The sequence below is a fragment of the Pangasianodon hypophthalmus genome, chromosome 25, assembly GCF_027358585.1.
Source record: "Pangasianodon hypophthalmus isolate fPanHyp1 chromosome 25, fPanHyp1.pri, whole genome shotgun sequence".
NCBI classification, from domain to species: domain Eukaryota; kingdom Metazoa; phylum Chordata; class Actinopteri; order Siluriformes; family Pangasiidae; genus Pangasianodon; species Pangasianodon hypophthalmus.
Genome location: NC_069734.1, coordinates 11,254,547 through 11,278,492, shown reverse-complemented (window position 1 = coordinate 11,278,492; position 23,946 = coordinate 11,254,547). Strand labels below are relative to the sequence as shown.

Here is a 23,946-nt window from a genome sequence, read left to right as displayed (position 1 = left end):
GTCATATTGCAACAGCAGCATAATCCAGTGTAGTCTGTGTTTGCATCGGGTGTATTTCAGGCCTTTAACTTCACACACTCCATTTGTGAGTGCAAACATACAGCGTGTAGTGTTGGTTAGTTTTGGTTAGTGTTGGTTCCTGTTTGCTGGGTGTCACCCACCTGCTAATTCTGCACATACGTGAGTGAGAAACCAGGTCCATGACGTGCTTTTATCTAAAATTACCAGTCTTTATACTAAGGGAAGGCTGACTTCATTGATAAAACATGCTAAGGCAGACAAAGCTTGGCTGTGTAGTAATGCTTCTGTTGCCCTAATAAACAACTGGTATGGACATAACAGTGACACAGCTATAGAGCTGCCTTGTAGAAGACAACGGTCTACTGCAGCTTTTCCAATTCTGACCAAGAAATCCAGTAAATCCAGTGTAACACCTTTTTCCATTTGAAAGGGACATGTCTGCGCATATTGGTGTTTTCCTTGCTCTAACACACCCAACTTAGAAAGGGCTTGTTAATTAGCTAAGTAGTTTGTTCACAAAAACAAGTATATCCAGTGTAAAAGGTACTCCAGGGTTAGGAACTACTGAGCTAAGGTACTGCCATAAACAGGAAGTACATAGTACAAGTGCATAAGTATGTAATCCATGAAATATGAGTGCTTTTTTTAATGGACAGTTCCACAATAAGGCATAAATAGATTATCAGATTATTATAATTAATGATCACATAGTTATAATCATCATAGTCATAGTCAGGTGATGAGTTGGATTAGGTGTGTCAGGAACAGGAAAAACACTAAAATGTGTAGTGCATCAGTGCTTGAGCACCAGAAATATGAAAACACTGGGCCAGCTGAATAAGCTAGACATTTAAATCCCCTTTATATTCAAATTGCTGTTCTGGAAGGCAAACAGTCAGGGCAAACAGACAGGCTGAGAGCGAAAGCAAGGAGTTACTCTGCTCACCAATCACACAGATCTGCCGCAGCTTCACTAATGCAGTCTGGATCTCCTGGATGCTTGGCAGGCTCTTGTCCAAATCTGTCTTTAGGACGTTGCTGCGCATCGGGTGGCTTTTGATTATTGCGCTGCAAATCCTGTCAAAATTTAGAAGTAGATTTGTCATCAGAAATATATATATAAGTATGAAATCATAAACATGTTGTTGGAGATGTCTGAAGCATTGTGTTTCAACTCAGACTACTTGCCAACTGGTTTTGTTTGTTGTGCCAAAAGATTAAGTGTTTGAGCAGACATGCTCTTTGCAAGATTCAAAATAAATTGGAAACAGACACTTGCTATGCAACACTTGAGGAAAATGAATTCAGACTTCCTGCATTCCCACGGCCTATTATCTGAAATCTGCTTTATTTATTATGTTTATGCGAATTGTAAGAGAACAGATGACAACTCTCCTCTCTCCCCAACATGTTCCCTTCTCACCTCACCTATGGCCTTTCTCCATACCTTTGATCTAGCTTCCTCTGCTGCTGGGGCTCAGTGATGCTGGACATACGAACCAGGGCACTCCCATTGGGGTGATTCCAGCACCATAACTACACACACACACACACACACACACACACACACACACACACACACACACACACACAAAATTAGTTTTATGGTACAAGCCAAACATTGCTCCTTGTATAGAAGCAGCTGAAATTGAAACCCTTAATAAAACAGTAATGTCCTGAATCTTCCTGAATTATGTGTATCATTTAAACTACAAATTGATGACATACTCTCTAGCTTGGCTTTTTTGGCTCATTAAGTTGCACTTTCTCTCACACTTGACATTAATTGGAGAGCACTTTGTAACTAAGGACAGCAATGAAGGCAGGGACAGCGAAGCTGTGCACTCACCGGGAGACGCTGAGCTTTAAAGTAACAGGCGTACTGCTTCAGGTCCTGATCTGCCAAGGAAGATGGAACCACAAAGAACTCCGGGAGACTGGGGAATAAAACACAGCACCCTTTTAAGACCGTAAACAAGACAGACAAGATTACTTTCACTGTTAGCAGGCAGCAACAGGATGAAGAGAGGGACTGTGAGGCCCTGGTAAAGTGTCTGTCACTAAGACTGTTTCTCTTTGTCCTATTTTTAAAAAAGAAGAAGAAGAAGAAGAAAAAGAAAAAAAAAAAAAACACATACGCACTATGTAAAGTACTTGCTCCAAATCTTAACTGGTTCTAACTGTGTCATCTTTGGGAAATGCTAATTACAATTTTACAATTCTACTTAACTTACTTAGGGTGAATTGTAGCACTTTTTAGGGCTAGTTCACACGTAATGGAAAAACATTCTTAGGTTATGATGTTCATTTGAAAGTTTGTCAGTAGCAGCAGTGAAACATTATCATGCATCACAGATGGAGCTGTTATATAAGCTTGTAATAAGCCTGTTGCATAAGATAATGTTGTTTTCATTAAAAGAAGATTTATGTACATAATGAGCTAAGCTTACCCTAATTTTTCCTAATCCTAATTTTTCTAATAATCCACACTGTTCAGAAAGTAATATTCAGTGCATGCTATATGTGTACACATACACACAAAAACCCACAGACAGATGCAGAAACACACACACAGATAGACACACAGACAAAGACACAAGAAGATACACAGATGCACACACAGACAGAGACATAATCACACAAAGGCACATAGACACTGAGGCACAGACAGGCACATGCACAGGCACATGCACATGCACAGGCACATGCACAGGCACATGCACAGGCACACACAGGCACAGGCGCACGCACCTGGGGGACACCAAATACTCCTCATTAATGGCGCACACTCTCCATTCTGAGGCACCAGTGCGTTTGATCTCTCTGTCCCAGTCAGAAGAGGAGTCAAACATGGCCATCTGTACACGCTTCCCCAAGTCCACTCCATTCACCTTCTCACCTACACACGAAAAAAAGTAAAAAATGACTCACTCTGGGCCTACATGAAGTGCTCTACTGATCTTGTTTGCCAGCTCATTTGTGGGAAATGGAGTGAGACTGCTGCGTGTGTATGTCTGTGTGCGTGTGTTTGAATTACCTGAGGAGCCGTAGAAGCATGTACCAACGTACTCGAACCCAAACAGCAGTTGACTGTCGGCTGGGTGGGAGTAGTGTGCAATAGCAAGGCAAACCTACAGCACAGGAGAGCCACATGATCTCATACAGGGCTTCGTAATCTCAACAATGAGCATTACATAAAAAAACAATTAGTTTCATCAATCTTCTTAACTGTAATTAAATCATCACTGCATTATTCTTACAACTTTACTGACATAGGACTGCACAACAGTGGCTCAAATAAACTTTGTATTTACAATTACCAATCAATGATTTGTCTAAATTATGTATAAAACAGATTTAATGCATAACTTGTATAACTTTAAATCAACAGATTCCACATTTTAGATTATAAGTCTAGATTATTCATACACATTTATCTCTGAATTAAAATTTTAAAAAATCCACAGGCACATTGAGTAAATTTTTTAAATGCTAAATATAAAAATATTTAGATATTGGATGGAGGATGGATGTATAAACAAGCAAGTGTCCACAGTATGCAACCGAGCAGAGATATGAAACATGAATGGAGAGATTGTAATTTAATGCACCATAGTCAATAAAACCCGATATCTTGTGTTAGGCTATTAGCTAACTTTAGCTAAGCCCACCATTATTGCAGCCTATCATGGCAGCATTAGCAATGTCCATGAACACCTTTATTTCTTACACCATTTCATTCATATCACATATTCACCGCAAAATTAGCCACACCAGCTGACCACCAAGAAAGAAAAAAAATTCAAACAGGTCTACGATGTAGGACTTATTCAAATCTCTCTCTTTCATAAGGCACACCTGTCCCTCAGTTCTTCTGTTTATTCATTCGTAATGGATTTTGCTGCTACAGGCTTTGAGCCAACCATGGAAACATTCAACAGTCCAAGTTGAGTTCTGGCTGACCAGCAGACCTGACTTCACTACAAACCCTGGACATTTAATGCAAGGAATTTATTTTCACAGCTGAGATGTTCAACACAGCTGAGCTTTTAAATCATTCGTGCTCTCTGAGGTGTTACTTAAAGGTGTTACTTAAACAAAAAAATAGTCAATGTAAAGCTCTATTTTTAAACTGATAAACAAGTATTGATTAACAGAAGTTTTAGACAGGTGAAAATGAAATGTCCAGTAATAATCAGGTATTCTTTTCTGACTATTTGGCTCATCTTGCTGTCTGTCTGAAGGCTGAAACAGTGCAGACAGAGGGCTTTCAGACTCTGTATAGAAAAACACCAGGGTGGAGAATAGCGTGCACAGAGAATGGTGTCTGTTATTTTGGTTATGACACCAAAAAAAACTGCACAATGTATGTTATTCATGCAGGACGGAGACGAGGTGCAGTCACTTGTGTGGCTGCACGTGCACACGTGTGTGTGTGTGTGTGTGTGTGTGTGTGTGTGTGTGTGGGGAGCTGTGCAGCTCTGTAATTTCCTCAGCATAATAAGCTATTACATTTTGGCTTCTTTCCATCTGTCACAAAGAAAAACATGGACCTCCCTTCTTTAGCTGTATGCAGTAATTACACTCAACCCCCTTTGCCAGACACGGGATGCGTGATTATATCCCACATAGCCATTCCACTCTGACACAAAGAAAACACACATGCACACTAAATCCAAGAAAAAACCCTGTTAACAGACAGACTAAAAACATGAACAGGGCTCTGACAGGTGCGACTGCACATAGAGGTATTCATATCAATGGAATGAAACATCAAAACACCTGAAAGTCAGGACCTGAGCTAGATATTTCACTGGTTCTACAGATACAGCGGCAGCTTAGATCACCGCAAACTGAGAAGGATTTCCAGAAGGGACGTACTCATAAGATACGGAGTATCAATATCAGACACATGACGTCATTCAAGAATAATACATATATACACTCACCAATTATCTAATCAGCCATAAAATCATGCTCAGGTCAAGAGCTTTAGGTAATGTTCACATCAAACATCGGAATTGGGGAAAAAAATGTGATCTTAGTGACTTTGAGCGGGCATGGTTGGTGGTGCCAGATGTGGTGATTTGAGTATTTTAGAAACTGCTGGGCTCCTGTGATTTACACACTCTCTAGAGTGTTGTATAGGATGGTCAAAAAAAAACAAAAACGATTCAGAGAGCAGGAGATCTGCAGTCAGAAATGACCTTGTTGAGAGAGGTCAGAGAAGGATGGCCAGACTGGCAACTCAAATAACCACTCTTCACAACTGTGCTGAGCAAAAAAGCATCTCAACACCCTTGAGGGCTACAACAGCAGAAGACCACATCAGGACCTACTTTTGTCACTCAAGAATAGGAATTCAAGGCTACAGTGGGTACAAGCTCACCAAAACTCGACAGATTGGTAAAAGGTTGAAACCTTTGGCACTAGAAAACTAGAACTTTGCATTATTTAATCAGATGTGCATAGGGACCTGTTCATGCCTAGCACTAACAGGAAATAATGGTATTTTAGGGTAGGCCTAGCAACATCATAGCCTATAAATAATGGGGTGCAACTTCACTGAGGTTTTTAGCGAGCAAAGTTCTAGCAAACGTCATCACCAAACATACGCCCGTGAAGCATTCCAGTTATCTCTCAAGTTGGTGTACAGTGAATACAACTCCAAGTTCTTAGAAAAATGCCTGTGAGGACTTGCATTACTTAGAAAGCTTGCACTGAGTAGGCTGTATCAGATAGGTATTGGGTATCGCTCGACACTCAGAGATCTCATAGCAGCCTTTAAAATTCTGTGATGGCGCCAGCACTATGAAAGGCATCATACTTGTTGCTTAATAATTTATGGATTATTTGATGTAGACACTTTGTTGAAATTGCATCTTGTTATAAGGGTCTGTGGTTTAATGTGGAAAAAAAATCCCAATTGGAAATCCACTCGCAGTTTCACAGTTTGCAGTAAAAATATATACTTTTTGTTATTTTGTTGGGATTATAAATTGTATTTCTATTCATATGCTGTCTTATTTTTAAGGCAGAAATTAGCAGGCCCACAGCTTTCAAACAAGACCTTTTTGACCAATCATATGTTTTGTTATTTACTCCCTACACCAGTCATAAATCTGGTCATACAGCAAAAGGCTCATGTGCATCGTCAATGCACATCCATCCATCCATCCATCATCACTGCTGAAAAAAATGATATAAAATACCACGTATCTATTTGGAATGACAGCATTTTTATTACCTAGGTATCAAAAATGGGCAAAGGGCAACTTACTACCTATTGAGTATTAAGAGAAAAGTACAGTTGAAGGAACTGCCTAGAGTTATCACTAGGAGCAAACTGAGTAGAAAATTCACTGTAGTGTTTGAAAAATGACCCTAACACTGTGATCACTCACACGTGCTGTGTGAACACTATGCTTTCTGGCTATGTATGTGTGTGTGTGTGTGCCGGTGAGCTACATTCTGCTTGCCCTACACGTAAAGCCCCACAGATCAGCATTCTGTCCCGGAGGCTTCCGAGAGGCTCTGGAACGGAACTGCAACACAAATGCGTCTGTGTTTGCTGAGCGATCAAAAAGTGAGCCCCGTCCTCAATGGCCTTTTTGTTCCTCTTGTTTTCCTGCTTTTTGCGCCCCCATCTCGCCTTCCTTCACATATTTCTCAGAAGCTGGCACGCTCGACTTGCGTCAAACTCCGCCACCTCGCTTTTGCTTTCCTGCTTCTACATCTCCCACCCTCCCTCTTCCACTCGTCTTCACAAGCTGTGGCAATCTTACTTGCTCCCAGCGTTTGTTGGTTAAGTCCAGGTGAAAAACTACTTCACACAAATGGTATGTGAGTCAGTACTGCCTTTTCCCATTGCTGAAAGGAAACAAGCGTTTTTTTCCGCTTTGAGAACACGTAACCACTCTCTAACTCAGGGGGAAAAAAATAGCATTTCATCCTTCCTCACAATGACTAAGAACCATTCCTAACATACTGTGGAACTCTTTCATCCCTGCTCTGAGTCAGGCTGAAGGAATGGCCAATCAGAAGCTGTTATGCTAAAGGAATGATGAAATGGAGATTGTTATTTGCTTCTGTCAACTGGTGAGTCAGGGTTACTGTGAGGAATGTTTATGTTAATTTTACACAAAATTCTCCAGGCAACAGCAGCTGTTATGAAGCAACCAGACGGCCTTGGTGGGGTAGTGTGAGTCAGAGAGCATGGGTCTCCCTGTGTGAATAGATCTTTCAACATGAAGCATTCCTCCCCTCATATTGGTCTGAAATATAACATAATGGAAATACATTTCTTTAAATACTTTACTTATATGAAAAAGAAAGATTTTGGAGGGTTTTAGAGGATATATTTAACGCATTTTTCTGCTCAAGTCCGTTTCAAGAGAAGGGAAAAGAAAGAAGCTGATTAGTCAGACAAAACTGAAAAAAGAAAAAAAAAAGAAGACAGCTGAACCCATATATCAAGAGACCTTTAACTGAGAAACAAGCAAGGCTTCTTTCAGGACTGGAAGACAGATATCCTAAACAAGTTTAATAAATTGGACATTTTTTCAAGTAAGGAAAATGAACATTTGGGCCCCAGACAGGCGTGTAGGCTGGAGAAAAGCACTGGCTCGTCTTCATACACAGACAGTGCTTATTTCAGCCACACACTGCTAGCCAGATGGAGAGGCAGGATGAAGGAAAGAGTGACTGGAGGAGCACACAAACTGTAATCCACTCCATTCCACAGCCTCTCAAGAGCCGAGGAAAGGACCCGAGTTGTCTTTTTTGCTGTGTCACTGGACAGCTCAATGCACTATTTCAGGGGAAATCTACAAAGTTGCTCCGTGTCATTAGCTGGGCAACCATGAGAGAAACCAAATATTTACAACGATAACTCAAAAACTATAGCTCACCGTTTATCTGTATGATTAGTGCAAGCCATCAGCTGAGCTCTAAATCCTCTTTCACACTAATCCACCGCACAAATCACAAGGTATATGGGGTGTATTTGTTTGGTTTAAAATGCACCATGTTTACAAATGCATAAATTTTCAGAAGCATGCTGGCATTCCATCAGCATGACTTTAAATTTTATGCGTGCGAGTGTGTGTGTGTGCGCGTACCTTCTTGGCACTCTCGGGTCCAGCCTCATCGAAGCGGAAGCGGACGATCCGGAAATCCTTGCAGTACAGGATTAACTCAGTGGGATTAAACTTTAGTTTCTTATTGGAGCCCAGAACCTTCTGCTTACCCTTTGCATCATTCACTGTGGAGAACAACAGAAAAACACATTAGCACTAATGTTGTGAGAAAACACACATACTCACACAACATATATACAAACGCACACAATGGTGCTGAAACAACAGCAATAAAATGGACCCGTTACACCTATTACATCTGTGAGCATTCAATACCGTCATGCAGCTCAGTAAAAAAGTAGTAACAAGCAGGAAAAAAGGAAGTTCTCTCATTGGGCCAAAATGGCTACACACAAAAATAATGTTCTGTGGGCTGAGGACAGAAACCAAGTTACTCAGTTCCTCTTTTTTGTATTCTCATGAATTTATCACATTCTAGACCACATCCCTTTAACAGCCAAGCAGCAGAGTTCCTAAAAGACAGTATATGTTCAAACTGCTCTTAGACAGGTTATTTTACAGTGAAATGGCACTCGTAATTGACTGCAATAATCAATCAGAATAACCCAATAAATGTTTGTAAATCAAAGTTTATTTATTTTTTTTATTTATATTCCAAAAAAGTCCAATTTTATTTATAAGTCCAAAAAAAAAAAAAAAAAAAAAAAAAAAGACTTCAGAAATGGAGCTGCAATTTTGTAGTAGTCAGTGTGGCATTTTGGGTGGGAAATTAAAGTCTACAAAGACTGAACAGATGTGAACAGATGATTATTTCAGCTGCACAGTCTGAAATATGGTCTTATTACAGCACAAAAAATGTAGTTTCTCCTGGGCCATGGTCCAATACCCAAAAATATAGGGGCATAGCACAAAGGACTACATAAAATGACATTGTGAAACAGATCTAAGCACAAGAAGCAAGATAGCTGCACAAAAAATAGGTTTTATTAAAATCGTGATCTCAATTCATTTCTGTAACTTGTTTCAATAACTATCCCAGTGACAAATGACCATAGACACTGTACCACACTTGGCAAGTCTACAGAAGAAAAAAATGGAGAAACAACAGCAGAAAGCTTAGCTGTGTGTGAATTTTAAAATGATCCAAAAGTCAGCCTGTAGTGAGAGGGAATTAATTTGTTTAATATTATGGACTGAATTTTAAATTCCAAATTATCAAACAATGCCTAAATCGATGAAATGAGTAAATGAAGCGTTCAAATCATGCTGCATTCGCAGTATCGCTCAAAACAAACCAGTGAGGCATTTTGCATTGAGCGTGTTTATCAAGCCAGATTTTTGTGGCCTTCTTATTTCACTTTCGCAATTTTCTTATGAGCTGCTTATGACAATCACTGACAAGACTACTTATTTAACCAGCGTTATGTGTTACTGCTTTCCTTTTAACTTTGGGAGGACACACTGCAATCTTGGCACCATGATATGATTAAATTCTGCTATTTTATACTAAATTGCAGTTATTTGCAGAGTTGCAGAGTAGACCAAATGCTTCGGGACCTTCTGGCAGATACTGGGGTAGAAAAGAGCTTTTAAGGGGGAGGAAGGGGTCATTCATAATGCTGGCTTTGCAAATGCAGTGTTTATTGTTACTGTTTTTACTTCAACTACTCTAGAGAGTTGCACTGTGTCAAGCAAAAGTGAAATATATATATATATATATATATATATATATATATATATATATATATATATATATATATATATATATATATGAGAGAGAGAGAGAGAGTTAACTGTAAGTCATATGAAGTCTTAAAATGTCAGGTCATATTTCTAGTTTTGGCTTTCACGCATTAGAGGAACAGTATGATGGGTTTTCAGTGGCCCACACTCCACCTTCACTCCGGCAGCCTGACCATGAAAAGCACTCACTATGTTTTTGCCAAGCCTTGAGTCACTCATAATGGACCTTTGTTTCAGGCACACAGACAGCAGGGAAAATCACACACGCGCACACGCACACAGTTTCACGCTCTATCAGTTCGACACAGGGCTTCAGGCCTTGGGGGGGCTAAGTCAGCAACGAGCGGCGGCAACGATCTAACATAAACAAGCTTAATCCCAGCCAGGCATTGCAGCTCAAGGCCGCGGTCTGGACCAATGATCTCATCAGCAGGTCATCTTAAAACAGTTTGGCTAACGGGGGAGGGAAAGCCCATCATCCAAACAGGTTGTGATGCAATATTCTCCTGTCAAACTGATGCCTTTTTTATGTTGTGGGTTGAGGTTTCACGGTTTACATTTGTTTATTAGTTTAGATTCTCCTGTTAGCCCAGAACAAATACTTTTGGGGAAAAAATGACCTACACACTAGTGTCAAAAAGAAGCAGGGGAGCAGTAAGTGAGCAAATAGTAAGACACAGAATCTGATTTATTGGATAGTCAGATTTAGACTTGGTCTGAATTAGAAACAAACAAAAGACAATTTTCTGTTTGTTTTCATAATTCAAAGGCTATGAAAAGATGGCACTAGAAGTTATGATGAATAGGAGGCTCCAGAAAGACTCTACAAATAGTTACATATAGTCTGGTTCAGATGAAGCCTCATACCTGACAAGTCAAACATTATAACGCCAGCTATAATAAGGCAAGTGGGAACTTGAGCAGCACCATTTCCAGCCTTTGACAGTGAAGCTAAACATCAGCCCTTTTCAGCTGGGAACATGAGGGAATTAAGATTAATTGTATAATAAGGCAACTGAAGTGTCCATTAGCCACTATACCTAGAAGACACACTTAAGGTCCAGTCACATTAGCATTTTGACAGCAAAATTTCACAAGTGAAATTACATTCATTTAGCTGCGATTTGTGGTTTTGCATCACACATGTCTGTAGCAAAGAAATTAATGTCAGTAGCTACAAATAAACAGCTGCAGGGCTAAAAGATGTAATATTCCATGATGAGTGGGAAATTAACATGGAGGCACAGGAGCTTAAAGTTACTGAGACCATCTTACCAGTCACGACCTGCTCCACACACGCCAGAGGGACATCGTGTTCTCCCAAGAGGCGGTGGACACACTGGAACCTCTGAACAAGAAAACAAACAACAATTGAACACAATATGATCAATGGGAGTTAAAATATTATGCAGTTCTTCTTGCACCTGTCTGAGAAATACACATATAATCCTTTATATTTTATAGTTGTCCTTTAGAAGGAACAATCTTCTCCCAAATAGACAGTCACAATATTGTGAATGTCCAGTATAGCAATATTGTATGTGTTTTATTACATACACAGTACTGTCTAACTGAATATGCTTATTAACCACACCATTAAGAAAAATCAACCTTAACTGAACAAGAGAAACACAATCTGACTAAATAAATTAGCTAATAAATAAATTAGCCAAGAATTGACTCTTTTAATTGGGCTGCACAACAATCATTACTGCAATACTGACCTTTAAAATCCTGACACTTCAGAAGGCTGCAGAATGCAAATGAGTCTACAGCCCATAAAACATTTAGGAACTGGTAATAATGCAGGGCAATCGTTACTCATTAAAACGTAATTTAAGTACACATGCTGTGTTACTGCATTTTTGTCCATATCACGCATCTCTCAGCTGATTTCTTCTGGTGATACTGTGAAGCTCTGCCACCATTACATAACTGGTCAATCAGTAAATAAAATGGTATGCCTTACAGATGTCTCACTCGAGTCCAACAGCAGAATAACCAAATGATGGTTAATCATTTTCTTACTTTGTTCTGGATCCATTTACACAAAAACACTGTAATAAGCAGCTCTTAAAATGATTCACAGACATCCACAGGAGGCAAGGCAAAAGCCTCTGAAAATCAGTGACTGAAAAAACTGTAGGTTTGTGTAGGTTGCTATTGTTATTTCTGTCTAAAATGTCTGCTGATAGCACACAGTAAACACAATGCTCTTTAACCAGTTACGCAAGAGCCCCACCCTACAAATATCTCAAAACAAGCCATAAACCAGTCCTACATTTCACAGTTCAGACAGTGGACCGTAGTTTACTGAGTTTTCCACAAATATGAAACACAGGCCTATAAGGATATGAGGAACTATTTTATTTATATTCATATTCTGTCTCTTATTACAGCTCGACTGCAGTGAGGTGTGTTACCCATCTCACACCCTCGCCACTCTCTTTCTAACTCACCTGTCAGTTGGACTTTTGTAACGTATAAGACCACTTCATCTTATGTTTATCATTATTGTAATTTTGAACTCTTCTCATACGTGCACTTCTTGTTAGCATTTTGAATACCACTCATTACAGTATGAAGGTATTTTAACAGTATTTTCACACTTTGGTAAAATAACAATTTAAGGAAATTGAATGATTTTAGTACTGCTTCATTAATAAATACTGTATTATACATTATGTTTGAATATTAAATATAATATTAATAATAGAACACTTCTGCAGTAATGGACCAGTTGAAGCTTGATCAAGGTTTAATAATAGTTTAATAGTTGATAGTTACATAGGCTACACTTTGTTTGCGTTTTTGGTATTGGTTAATATTTTGGCATTTGGGGTTTGAAGTGATATGAAGTGGCTTTCAGCACATTTGGCAACCCTGCTACTGACGAAATGCAATCACAAGTGGTCATCCATCTTGGTTGTCCACTTGTGACTGGCTCTCTTTCTCCCTCTCTCCATAATCCCGAGCTATATTCACAGCCAAATTGTAAACAAAGTGCTTTGCTTCACTTTAACAGAATAATAAATAAAATGTTTTTTTGATGGAATGAAATATACCTGGGCTATATAAATAAACGTTTCACCTTTGTGTAATAAACGCTGCATTATTATGAGTCTACAGCTAAGATGGTGGGTTTCAGCCCCAGCTCATTAAGATTTTGATAGTTAATAGCCCGATTATGCTGATTAGCCCTAGTGCTTGAAATAATTAATTCACACATCATGGTATTTGAGACAGCATGAAATAATGTGGTTTATAACAGTGAAAATAGTTACTCTGTCACAAAGAAGTGTCTAGAAAAAGAGTAATACATAGCCTACTTAGTAGCTAGCTAACAGACTATGTCAGTTATCAAGAAACAAATACTTTGCTAAGCCTGAGAGAGAGAGCACAGGGAGGCTAAAGATATCTGAGCTATGTTACTGATAGCATCGCTAATACATTCTAGCACTGGGGCCATGCTAGTAAGAACACTAACTAGACTACACACGACATAGTATATGTGCATTGGACTAGACTTAAACAGATCCTAATGGGGTCCTACATGTATAAATGGGCTCTTATTGTAATACAGATTTCTTTAAATAAATAAACACCATTGAAATATTAGGCACATTAGTCAAATGGTCAAGAGCTTCAGTTATTATTCACATCAATCATTAGTGACTTTGAACGTGGCATGGTTGTGGATGCCAAACAGGCTGGTATTTGAGAAATTGCTGATCTCCTGGGATTTTAATGCACAACAGTCTCTAGAGTTTGAGCATGGAAACTTCTTGTTGATGAGAGATGTCAGAAGAGACTGGTTCTAGCTGACTGGAAGGCTTTGTTAACTCACATAACCACTCTTTACAACTGTGGTGAGCAGAAAAGCATCTCAGAATGCATAACATGTCAAACCTTAAGGCAGATGGCCTACAACAGTAGAAGACCACATGATTCCACTCCTGCCAGCCAAAAACAGAAATCTGTGGCTGAAGTGGGCACAGGCTCACCAAAACTTCAACCCAGTTGAAGATTGGAAAATGTTAGCTGGTCTGATGAATCTTTATTTCTGCTGCGACATGCAGATGGTAGGGTCAGAAGGCATCAGCAGCATGAATCCATGGACCCAATCCATCGTGTCAAAAGTTCAGGCTGGTGGAGGTGGTACAATGGTTGGGGAAAGTTTTCTTGGCATACTTTGGGCCCCTTAACACCAATCAAGCATTTGAAAGACAGTCTTTCTGAGTATTATTGCTGACCATGTGCATCCCTTCAAAGCTACAATTACAATTACAAAGCAAAGTCATCTCAAACTGGTTCCATGAACATGACGATGAGTTCAGTTTACTTCAATGGCCTTCCCAGTCCCCAGATCTGAATCCAAAAGAACACCTTTTGGACACGTTAGAATGGGAGAATCACAGCATAAAATTGTAGCTGACAAATCTGCAGCAATTATCTTATGCAATCATGTGAGCATGGATCAGGATCTCACAGGAATGTTATCAATAGCTTTTGAAATCCACACTATAAGAACTGAGGCTGTTTTGAGAGCAAATAGGGGTCCTACCTAGTATTAGTATGGTTGCATATAACTACATATGGACAACTTTATTAATTGATTTCTTGCTTACCTGTTGGGGCAAGGAGTCATGAGTAACGAAGGACACCTTGAAGTTGGTGCAGATGAGCTTTCCCCACAGGTCATCTTGACTGCTGTCTGCCCCAATGCACTTCCGCACAAAGTTTGCCTCGTTTACCACAATCTCCCCTGTGGAGAAGCAGCATGGGCATGAATCAGAAGAACATCCAAAAGTCACATGAAGAAATGAGTGAAAGCAGATCATAAACAGATCAGAGAGAACAGCAGGAGAAGGATTTTTATAACCTTTAGGCTATATAATGCAGAAAAGCCTTTAGGTGATAGATAACAGTACAGCGGCATTTCTCAAACCTGGTTTTCCAGTTTCCCTCAAGCACTACCTCACTGTTTTCCCTGCTCAAGTACAGGCACATGAATTACTTGATATGAAGCTGACAAGTTGCACCAGGTGATAGGAGCAAGCGAAATACCAAAATATGAGATACTGGAATGCTCGTCAAGCAGAGACAGCAAACACAGCTATAAAGACAAAGCTATAAAGCTACAAAGCCAAAGACAGAGGTCCGTACTATGAACAGAACTGGGTTAGTTCAAGTCAGTGATGTATCGAATCTTGTATAAAGCGTACACTTTACTCATTTCATATCCTAATCCAACACAGTGGAAGCGGAATATTGTCTGCCATCAAATATGGCTGAGAAAGAGAAGTCTGTGTGTCCTTTATGTCCTGTGTCTTGTTCAGGTTCCCTAGGTGAAGTGTAAACTATCCGCTTTCTCCTGCTGACAGGTGATATGTGCATTCCTGGGCTTGGAGGGCAGAGTTAATGAGCCTGCTGTTCCACCCCTGAGTCAGGAATCTACTGCTACAATGGAAATACCTCAGGCTGGGACAGAAACTGACACAGCAAATGAGTAGTAGAGTCTGACCTCACTACGCCTCTGGAGCTCAACATTTCACTACTATAGCAAACTTCAGCAAAAAAAAAAAAAAATCTGCTTAACATCGCCTCTGTCAATCTGTCCCTGTATTTTCTTGCACAATAAATCATCTAAGAACCTTTCAATCTGTTCCTGAGAATCACTCACACAACCTGGCAGTTTTGCACATTGTTAAAGTTAGTACATGGTGAAATTTGCTTGTGGGAGACACATACATGCCAGTGCTTGCTACCTGTATTGACTGTCAGCTGGTAATTCAAATTACCACTGATTTTGCATGCACAAGCTGAAACACATCAGCATGGATCAGTAAATCAAGGGAAGTGGCTCTCTCACACTCTTTTCCACGCAGCAATGAGTGCTGCACAGAATATACACATACACAATTAATATGAGGTCACTGCCGCAATAACGCTCATATTGATACACTTCACAATAAGGAGTAACTAATGAGCAACTTAGGTAACTAATGTATCCTTGTGAAATTCTTTGTAAATGTTAAATAAAACACTTTTGAGCTTGTTTTTCAGAACATGGCTCTAATATTTTGTTGTGCTTTGTTTGCAAAATGTTAGTCCTGCAAGACCTAGAACCTGGTCCATTCTGTTGATAAACATGGTCAAGAACCTCTTACTATCACAGAAAGAGGCTGTTTGAATGAGACTCTAAACAGCCAATTATGTTTAATCACCACCAACCATTTCAAACAAAACTTGAAAAAATTTTTGCAGTTCGGTAACTAACTTCCCCTGAAAAGTTAATTGTGTCACAGCGTTCAAACGTTTGGCTTCCCACTGGAAATGGGCATACAGAAGTGCCAAAAGCCAATCAGATCGCAATCTTCAAGATTCTGTAGCTTGTGGCCAGAAAAGTGTACAAGATATATCTCTGTGAGTCATGGACACAGCATCTGAGGCTGATCCTAGCAGAAGACAGCAAAAAGACAGCAAACTAAATATAAATATAATATCTCATTATACATATAATGTATTATTTAAAAAAAAAAAAAAGGTCATAATGTGTGTTTTGCCACAAGGCTCATGCCTCTGGGACACCCATAGCTCTGAACTGAGTCAGTATTACAGCACAATGGGAGCCAGTGAGTCACTGAGCTGAATCTGATCCAGCAGGTTGGATCATGGAGCATTGTGGGAGAGATCATGCAAATCTCAGTTTGTGGTAGGCATTCAGCACTGGCATCTGGGACAAACATTTGTGCACTTTCTGCAGAGAAATGAGGTCCAACTTAACTTTTTTTTGTGTTTGTGTGTATGTGTGCTTTTTCACAAACTTGAAAAGAAGCAGAGTTCATCAAAGACAGGTGTAGCCACGTCTTTGCAGGTCTTTAAGGATCTGTGGGGCATGAAGACGGTGGCCAAAAAACAGACGGATTTGCTGGGCTCCTCACTATTTTCACGTATTTCAACATAACTTTTATAACTGTAAGAGTTTTCCTTCCTGTATTATGCATGATATTATGATCATTGATTAATATTCACTGAGGCACAATATTTTACTAATGAATACCAAGAAATCCAATAAGACTGACCCCACAACTCACCTAGCCATTAGCCAGATGTACATCTATCAGCAGTGGAAGGCAATGCTGAAAAAATTAAGACACACACTAGAAGTTTAAAATATTCGAAAAGAGAACTACTACTAATGTGGAATACTAATGTGACAAAGCATGCTCTCAACTAAAACACTCAAAAGGATCTTTTCTTCTAACAATGCCCTGTTTCTCAGATCGATTTATTTAAAAACTGAACAAGCATTACAACAGAACATGAAGTTGACTCCAAGATGTCTCCATTTGCGTCAAAACACTTGCATCTGTTTGTTGAACTACTTGGTAAAAATATCTTCAATTTGCAAATCCAGCAAATCCCAAGAAACTGAAGCTACATCTCTCTGGCAGTTTCTTGGAACACATTCATTTCCTTTCCAAGAAGTCCACATCAGATCCAAAAGAAGGAAGAAGAGCTTGTATTTCTGTCTTTCTGTCTTGGGGAATGCAAGGGGGGGACCATAAACAGAAATAGTGCGAGGGTGTGGTTCCCACAGCTGTAAGTACTTCAGTTTTAAGGAGAAGAAGAGTGTTTGTTAGCAGCAGAGGCCCATAGAGCCCAGACCTACAATGCAAGCTGGGACTCTTTAGAGAAGGGTACTGCAGTTCAGGACATAATTCAACACTGGACATGTATTGCTTTTATGTCCTCTATTTATTACTGCTTGTGTAGTCCTGTCTCAGTGCTAGTTTTTCATTATACTTTATATTTGGGCATATTGTCATGGTCATAAAAAAAAGAAAGAAAGAAAAAAATCACTGCAACTCTGTTTTACTTGTATTTTCATTTTTACACCATGCCAGTTGTCCCTACATTGTACAGTTTCATGACAAATGGCCTGAGAGAAACGGTCCAAGTTCATTTAAACAGTTTTGTTATACCTTGAGTTATCTCCAAGTACATTTCACAGCTGCCAAGCTTTACAGACCACCTTTGACTTTGTTCAAAATATCAAAAACAAACAAAAAAAATATATACATTATTATAGCCTAGATACAGCCTTCTCACTGGATAACTGTGCAAGAAAAAAAAAACCCTAGAGAACAGGCCAGTCTTACAACTTTGGTAAAATATAATGTATAGTTCAAGAATGGTCTCGCCTTATCAGTAACTGAAAGCAGTTAGATTTACCACTTCCTGCTGCTATTTAGTCCACCTACATATGTTATTTTTAATAGTTAATGTTTAAGCAAGAGAAAATATTCTCTTATCTTATGCAAAAGCAAACTTGGATAATAAAGCAATAATTATTATGGAAGCATTTCTCACAATGTTATTTGCCCATATCGCTTGTTCATTTATGCAACTTCATGTAACTTCAAAGAAGATGAGAATCTCTCGTCTGGTTCCACTAAATACCCACGCACCCCCTCCGAGTTTCCTCTTCAGCTGACAGCACCACATGTTGGTTTGCTTGTTTATAGGTATTGCTTGCTCTCAGACTTTTGAATGTGCGTAGGGGGTGGGGATGTTGCCTAATCAGCAGCCTGGCCTCCTGCTCTATTAATTAGTAGCCCCAGGCTGCTGATGCGGCAGTAAAGATGGTAGCATTACAGTGCATTCAACTTAACATATCACAAGTGTGTCTGATGAGGCCTCTTGGCCATGTTATCACAAGTACTTCAAGTGTAACACTTCTACAACAATGATTCAGTGATTTAAAAATGTCTTTCACCTGATGGAAAGTGTGAAGCGGTAATTAAAGGAGTCTACTGGGGGTCAGTAAAAGTTCACTAGAAAGTCAGTGAAAATGGTAAGGTACACGAAATTAGTATTTTGGTCACATCTGTAATAAAATATCTGCATTCTTTGATAAAAAAAAAACTAGCATCTGGATGGTGAGACAAGTGCTTGGATCAACATATACTAAGAATGTCTGATTTTCAATACAGTACTGAGATTGCAGCTCAGCATTAGCCACTACCTGTTACAGATCCGTTACTGACATCACAGTAACTCAGCCTACTCTCTGCAAGCCTGTGGTAACGTGAAATGTCAAAGTCATGACAGCAACACGCATTAAGAAAATTTATATCCGCATGCTCACATGCATGTTCTGTGTTGCATTCTCTGTTGTCCTTGATATGGGAAGAATACCAAAACTATAGTGTAGCTACCTGAAGAATGAGTCCTGCTGTGCCTTTTATGTTTAACATGCATGCTGTTAGAAAGTGTTACATAAGGTGAGAGTTTCATGAGCTACATGGTTATTAGCATGTGGTCTAACAGGTAGGTTTCCTTTTTCACATTCCCTTCATGCAGCATATTTCATGTTAAGGAAGTGGCAAAGTCTCTATTTGTTCTAAGACAGGAATTTAACGGTCATGTGATTTGTCATGTTATCTGCTAAACACAAGCCATATTTATGTCCACTGTAATTATACTGCATAGTAGCACCCTATGACTTGAGGAATATTTCCTGGAAGTTTAACAATTTATAATAATAATAATAACATCTATAATATATAGTATATTATAGTATAATATTATAAGCTCAATAACTATATTTTGGAAAACCTCTGCTGTAGGGTTGTACATAGAATCTCTAAGGTTCCCCCACAGGAATGACTGAAAAATGCTTTAGGGTGCTCTGTTCTCCAAGCGTGTACCTCCCACACCATTCCTGACAAGCCAGGCTGCATGCTTCATTAGTCATGTACGCACGGCTGTTTTACGATAAAAGACTCATAACCTACAATCTGATCCTTACTGGAGACCCTTGCTGGACAAAAAATTACCACTATAGCTAGTGATACATCATCAGCCACTGTGTTTTCATTCGCAAACAAACTGAAGTGCTTGATTTAACATTACATTTAGGGTAGTTTTGATGCATGGATGTTGCAAGCAGACAACAACATTAGACAAATGAAAAATTTACAGGGCAAAGCACCTGCTGAAAGTAAACAAAAAAATGCACATCTTATAATCTTATAATCAGACCATGACAGAAAAGGTGTGGTGTCAGGCTTCACACTCTTTGGTAGAATTGCCTTTGCTGTCATAGTGCTGACAGAGTGACACCTACAGTAGTGGGAACTGGTTAAAGCTAACATTACAAGCATTTGATACTGATGGTTATATATAGTTTTATTTCCTTAGCAATATTTGGTTACTGAAACAACACTGAAAGCTGGAAGAGCATGGGAAGTGTGAACATGACCCTGTTGCCAAAAATATATATAATATTAAGAGGAAGCGTAAATGTGACAGTTCCAATTTTCAGAAAACACTATAGATGGCAAAACAAAGAACAATAAAGCAAATAATTTACTAAACAAAAAGAAAAAGTTTCCTATAAAATAATCACATATGCCCTATAAAAGACACTGTCAAATGAATGGATTATTACAGAGGATAGTTCACTTGCCTTTACAGGAAAGCTAATGCAGAGAAGCAGACTTTATAAAGATGACACAGTGACTTCATGCTGTTGTTAGGAGTAAAGAACGTACTCTGACACGGAAGAAACCGCAATAGCTGTAACCTTTCTCCAAATATAGATACAAACTTTATAAAAAGTTACACATTTAGTGATGGGGTAAAACAGGATGTCTTCTGATTCACTCTATACTGCAAATAGTACAGACCTCAACTTACATGTAAACCAATCCATTTGGAGACAACAGTTCAGTTAAAACTTCAAATAACACTTCCGTGAGAACTGTACAAACAAACAGTATGAAATATTAGGCATATGGACACAATTCAACTTTCTGACGGTACCTGAAAACATGGCTGCATTAGCCTCAAGTGTGTTTATGAATCTGTCTGTCTTACTAGCTATGGTAAAGAACCTATGGGTGTGTAATTATGGTCAATATTACTTAGTCAGATCACTGAACCTTCAACATTTACATCCCTATTTCTTGTTCAATCTTGTTCAATTATTCTAGTTCAATCACACTGAGATGGCATATGCAGTTTTTCTAACTTAAAAATGGACCTATGATAGTTTAACAGACCTAAACGAACAAGCCTAGGATTAACAGACCTGAAATATCTGTTGGTTAACACACATTGCTGTTCAGTCTCTGGACTGATGGAATGACTTACATGTGCCATCCAAGCCAGCCATGGCAAAGGTAATATGATTAATGAAAAGCAAGTTTCTATAAGGAAGCTAGATTAAGGCTGAAGACTTGACCATAAATGGGCATTGTGCGTTCTGTATTCAAAAGCCAGCTGCTGTTCTCTGTGTGGACACCTGCTACTCCATGTAGACCAAATTCTAATGCAGACTAGACAGGAACCTAAAATCAATTCATGCATCATTAAGAATGAGCAGAGAGCATTGGTGATAGAAGTGACAAGGTTTTCTCTTTTGAACTGTGATAAATTTAACATCTCTGAGTTATAGGCTATTACTAAAACTGTCCTTCTGCTCTCACACCAATAATAGCATCTTACAGCAGATATCAACAGCACGGGTATTTTAAACGCTATATATTGCACACCATGGCTGACACAATAACAACAACACTATAACCGGTGAGGTGAGGCTGCCATTGCAGTCACCAGAAGTGTGGTAAAAGTATTTAGGTGGGATCCGTGTGTTTACGTTTTAGCCACAAGAGCAAAAATATGTGGCCTGTGTCTATTTTGGAAACAGGGAAGATCCAAGCTGTGTTGTTTAATTATAAGGAGTGAACGCCTAAAAGCCCAGAGCTTTCAGAGCAGTCTGATGTTTCACGTACGACTGCAGTGTATCCAGCCTGTTCAAGTGCCAAGCTGAAACTTCCAGGAAAACAGGAGCCTGACGCTGCTGCTCGTTTATTAATTTCCACGGCATCATAGACACTGAATTTATTCGGATCATGTTTCAAGGCCATGCTGGAAAGGGTGAGGTGACACAGCTATGGTAAATGTCTGTAACAAAAAACCTAACATGGGAAATTCCAAAACCAGCTTTATTACTTAAAAGTCAGATTTATGAAAGATTTAAAGTCATAACACGACACCCGTTCTAAGAAATCAGTAGACAAATCTTCACTCTACCAGTCTCCATGTTTATCATATGGCTGCTTAATTTCCCTTGGCTTTGTGCATTTCTCTCGTGTCTTCTCTTTCCCTCTCTGTGCCAAAAAACAAAGGCGTGGCTTCGATGCCTGTTAGTCACAAGAAAGGAGGCGTGGACTCTGGGTCTGTTAGCCCCAGTGAAGGAAGCGTGGCTTCTCTGCCTGTCAGACCCAGTGAAGGAGGCGTGGCTTATAAACCTGTTAGCCCCAATGAAGGAGGCGTGGCTTATAAACCTGTTAGCCCCAGTGAAGGAGGCGTGGCTTATAAACCTGTTAGCCCCAGTGAAGGAGGCGTGGCTTATAAACCTGTTAGCCCCAATGAAGGAGGTGTGGCTTATAAACCTGTTAGCCCCAATGAAGGAGGTGTGGCTTATAAACCTGTTAGCCCCAATGAAGGAGGCGTGGCTTCTAAACCTGTCAGTCCCAGTGAAGGAGGTGTAGCCTCTGTACCTTATCTCAGCTAAGGAGGTGTGGCCTCCCACTCATCAGAGCACCCCCATTAAGGAATGATCTTTCAAAGGTTTTTATACTGTAAGCTGTTTGCAAAATAATGAATAACAATCGGTTACATCTTATAGCATCATAACGCCTCTAAATCATATACTCACTGGGTACTTTAAATCATTGATCAAGTACAAAGATACACAGTGGATCATCTCAGAAAAAATCAATACACACCCCTAGTTAAATCAACTGGGAGCAATAAAATTTTATGCTTGTTACCCTTTTAAATTAGAGATAAAATGCACTATTGCTTGTATGAAAATGCAGGATATCTGAGCAAGCATTTAGCGGTAATTAACTCACTGCCTCTCACAGCAAACCCACTTCCGTAGACAATATCAAAAGGAGCTAATAGTCAGTCTATAACTACAGATTTACTGATTACAGAAGATAGGGTGCAAACACTCACAGCCTACACATCAAAGCAAAGCGATGGCATTGAGATGACTTCCCACCTGCCCTGTTCACAGTCATGCACCCAACCCACACAGCCCTAAACCTCCTACGAAGAGTCTGTGCAGCTCAGACCTTCTGTAAACAACCCAAAACCCACCTCAAACATAACACACCGGGGCAGATCAGACGCTCTCTATCTATGACCAAGCATAAAAAATTCACAGACCGCACAAGTGTAGGAAACGGGCCGGATAAGACGCCGTTCCGTACACAGGAAGCATGCAGGAAGTATGATTGCGAATATCTTATTCAATTAATCATTTAAGACGTCTGACATCTCTTTCTCCTTCTCACATGTACTCCAGACACTCATAGGGTGGGGCAATGCTGCAATGAGCAACGAACAAGCCTGCCTCACATTCACAGGAACCCTTTTGTTAAACAAATTAAGCACGCATTATGCCCAGTTGGCCGCAGTAGCAAAAAAGCAGGAAAGGCAATAGAACTGAATTTACACAGAGAGGGTCATAACACTGCACGTAGAGTCTGGGGGGTCAGAAGAAGTGGACACGTATACAAAGATCTTGCTAAGACATCAAGTACAATATATGGAATTATGCTTATTCTGAATAAATTAACCTCAGGATCGATGATTTGTTATAATGAAACTTCTCTACCTGCCTGAAATGAAATCACTTTCATTACGAAAAATTAGAATTCCAGTCTCATATCTAGCTTTCTCCCTTTAAAGCAGAAAAAAACAGCACATTGAGATCCAGTCAGAGATTATAAAGCATATAAGGTGTTAAAGAACTGACCTGGTAAGAGTCTGGCCTCCAGTTTCTTGGTAGACACTGGAAGATATTTCTTCACATCACTCTGTGTGGCCATGCATTAAAACAACATAAAACAATCATTAGGAAATTAAAACTGAGATTAAAACAGATAACCATTTAGCAGCCACTCTCTGAGAATTAAAGGTATCAACCGGTACTTTTCCTTGTCGCTGCAGTGGTACATCAAGGGTACTTCATTTGTACCTTTTTTTAAACCTGGAA

General features: G+C 39.5%; 1 protein-coding gene across 1 annotated transcript in view; it reads right to left on the bottom strand.

Annotated features, from left to right (window-relative positions):
* The window catches only part of mtmr10 (myotubularin related protein 10), a 31,449-nt gene that overhangs the window by 6,354 nt on the left and 1,149 nt on the right, over positions 1–23,946 (bottom strand). The window contains exons 2-10 of the mRNA XM_026946729.3: positions 23,707–23,767; positions 14,492–14,628; positions 11,139–11,211; positions 8,142–8,284; positions 3,059–3,152; positions 2,773–2,920; positions 1,871–1,958; positions 1,469–1,557; positions 968–1,098 (exon numbers count right to left, since the gene is read on the bottom strand). Of these exons, the coding sequence (XP_026802530.1) occupies positions 968–1,098; positions 1,469–1,557; positions 1,871–1,958; positions 2,773–2,920; positions 3,059–3,152; positions 8,142–8,284; positions 11,139–11,211; positions 14,492–14,628; positions 23,707–23,767 (964 nt within the window). The remainder of the gene's footprint in view (positions 1–967; positions 1,099–1,468; positions 1,558–1,870; positions 1,959–2,772; positions 2,921–3,058; positions 3,153–8,141; positions 8,285–11,138; positions 11,212–14,491; positions 14,629–23,706; positions 23,768–23,946) is intronic.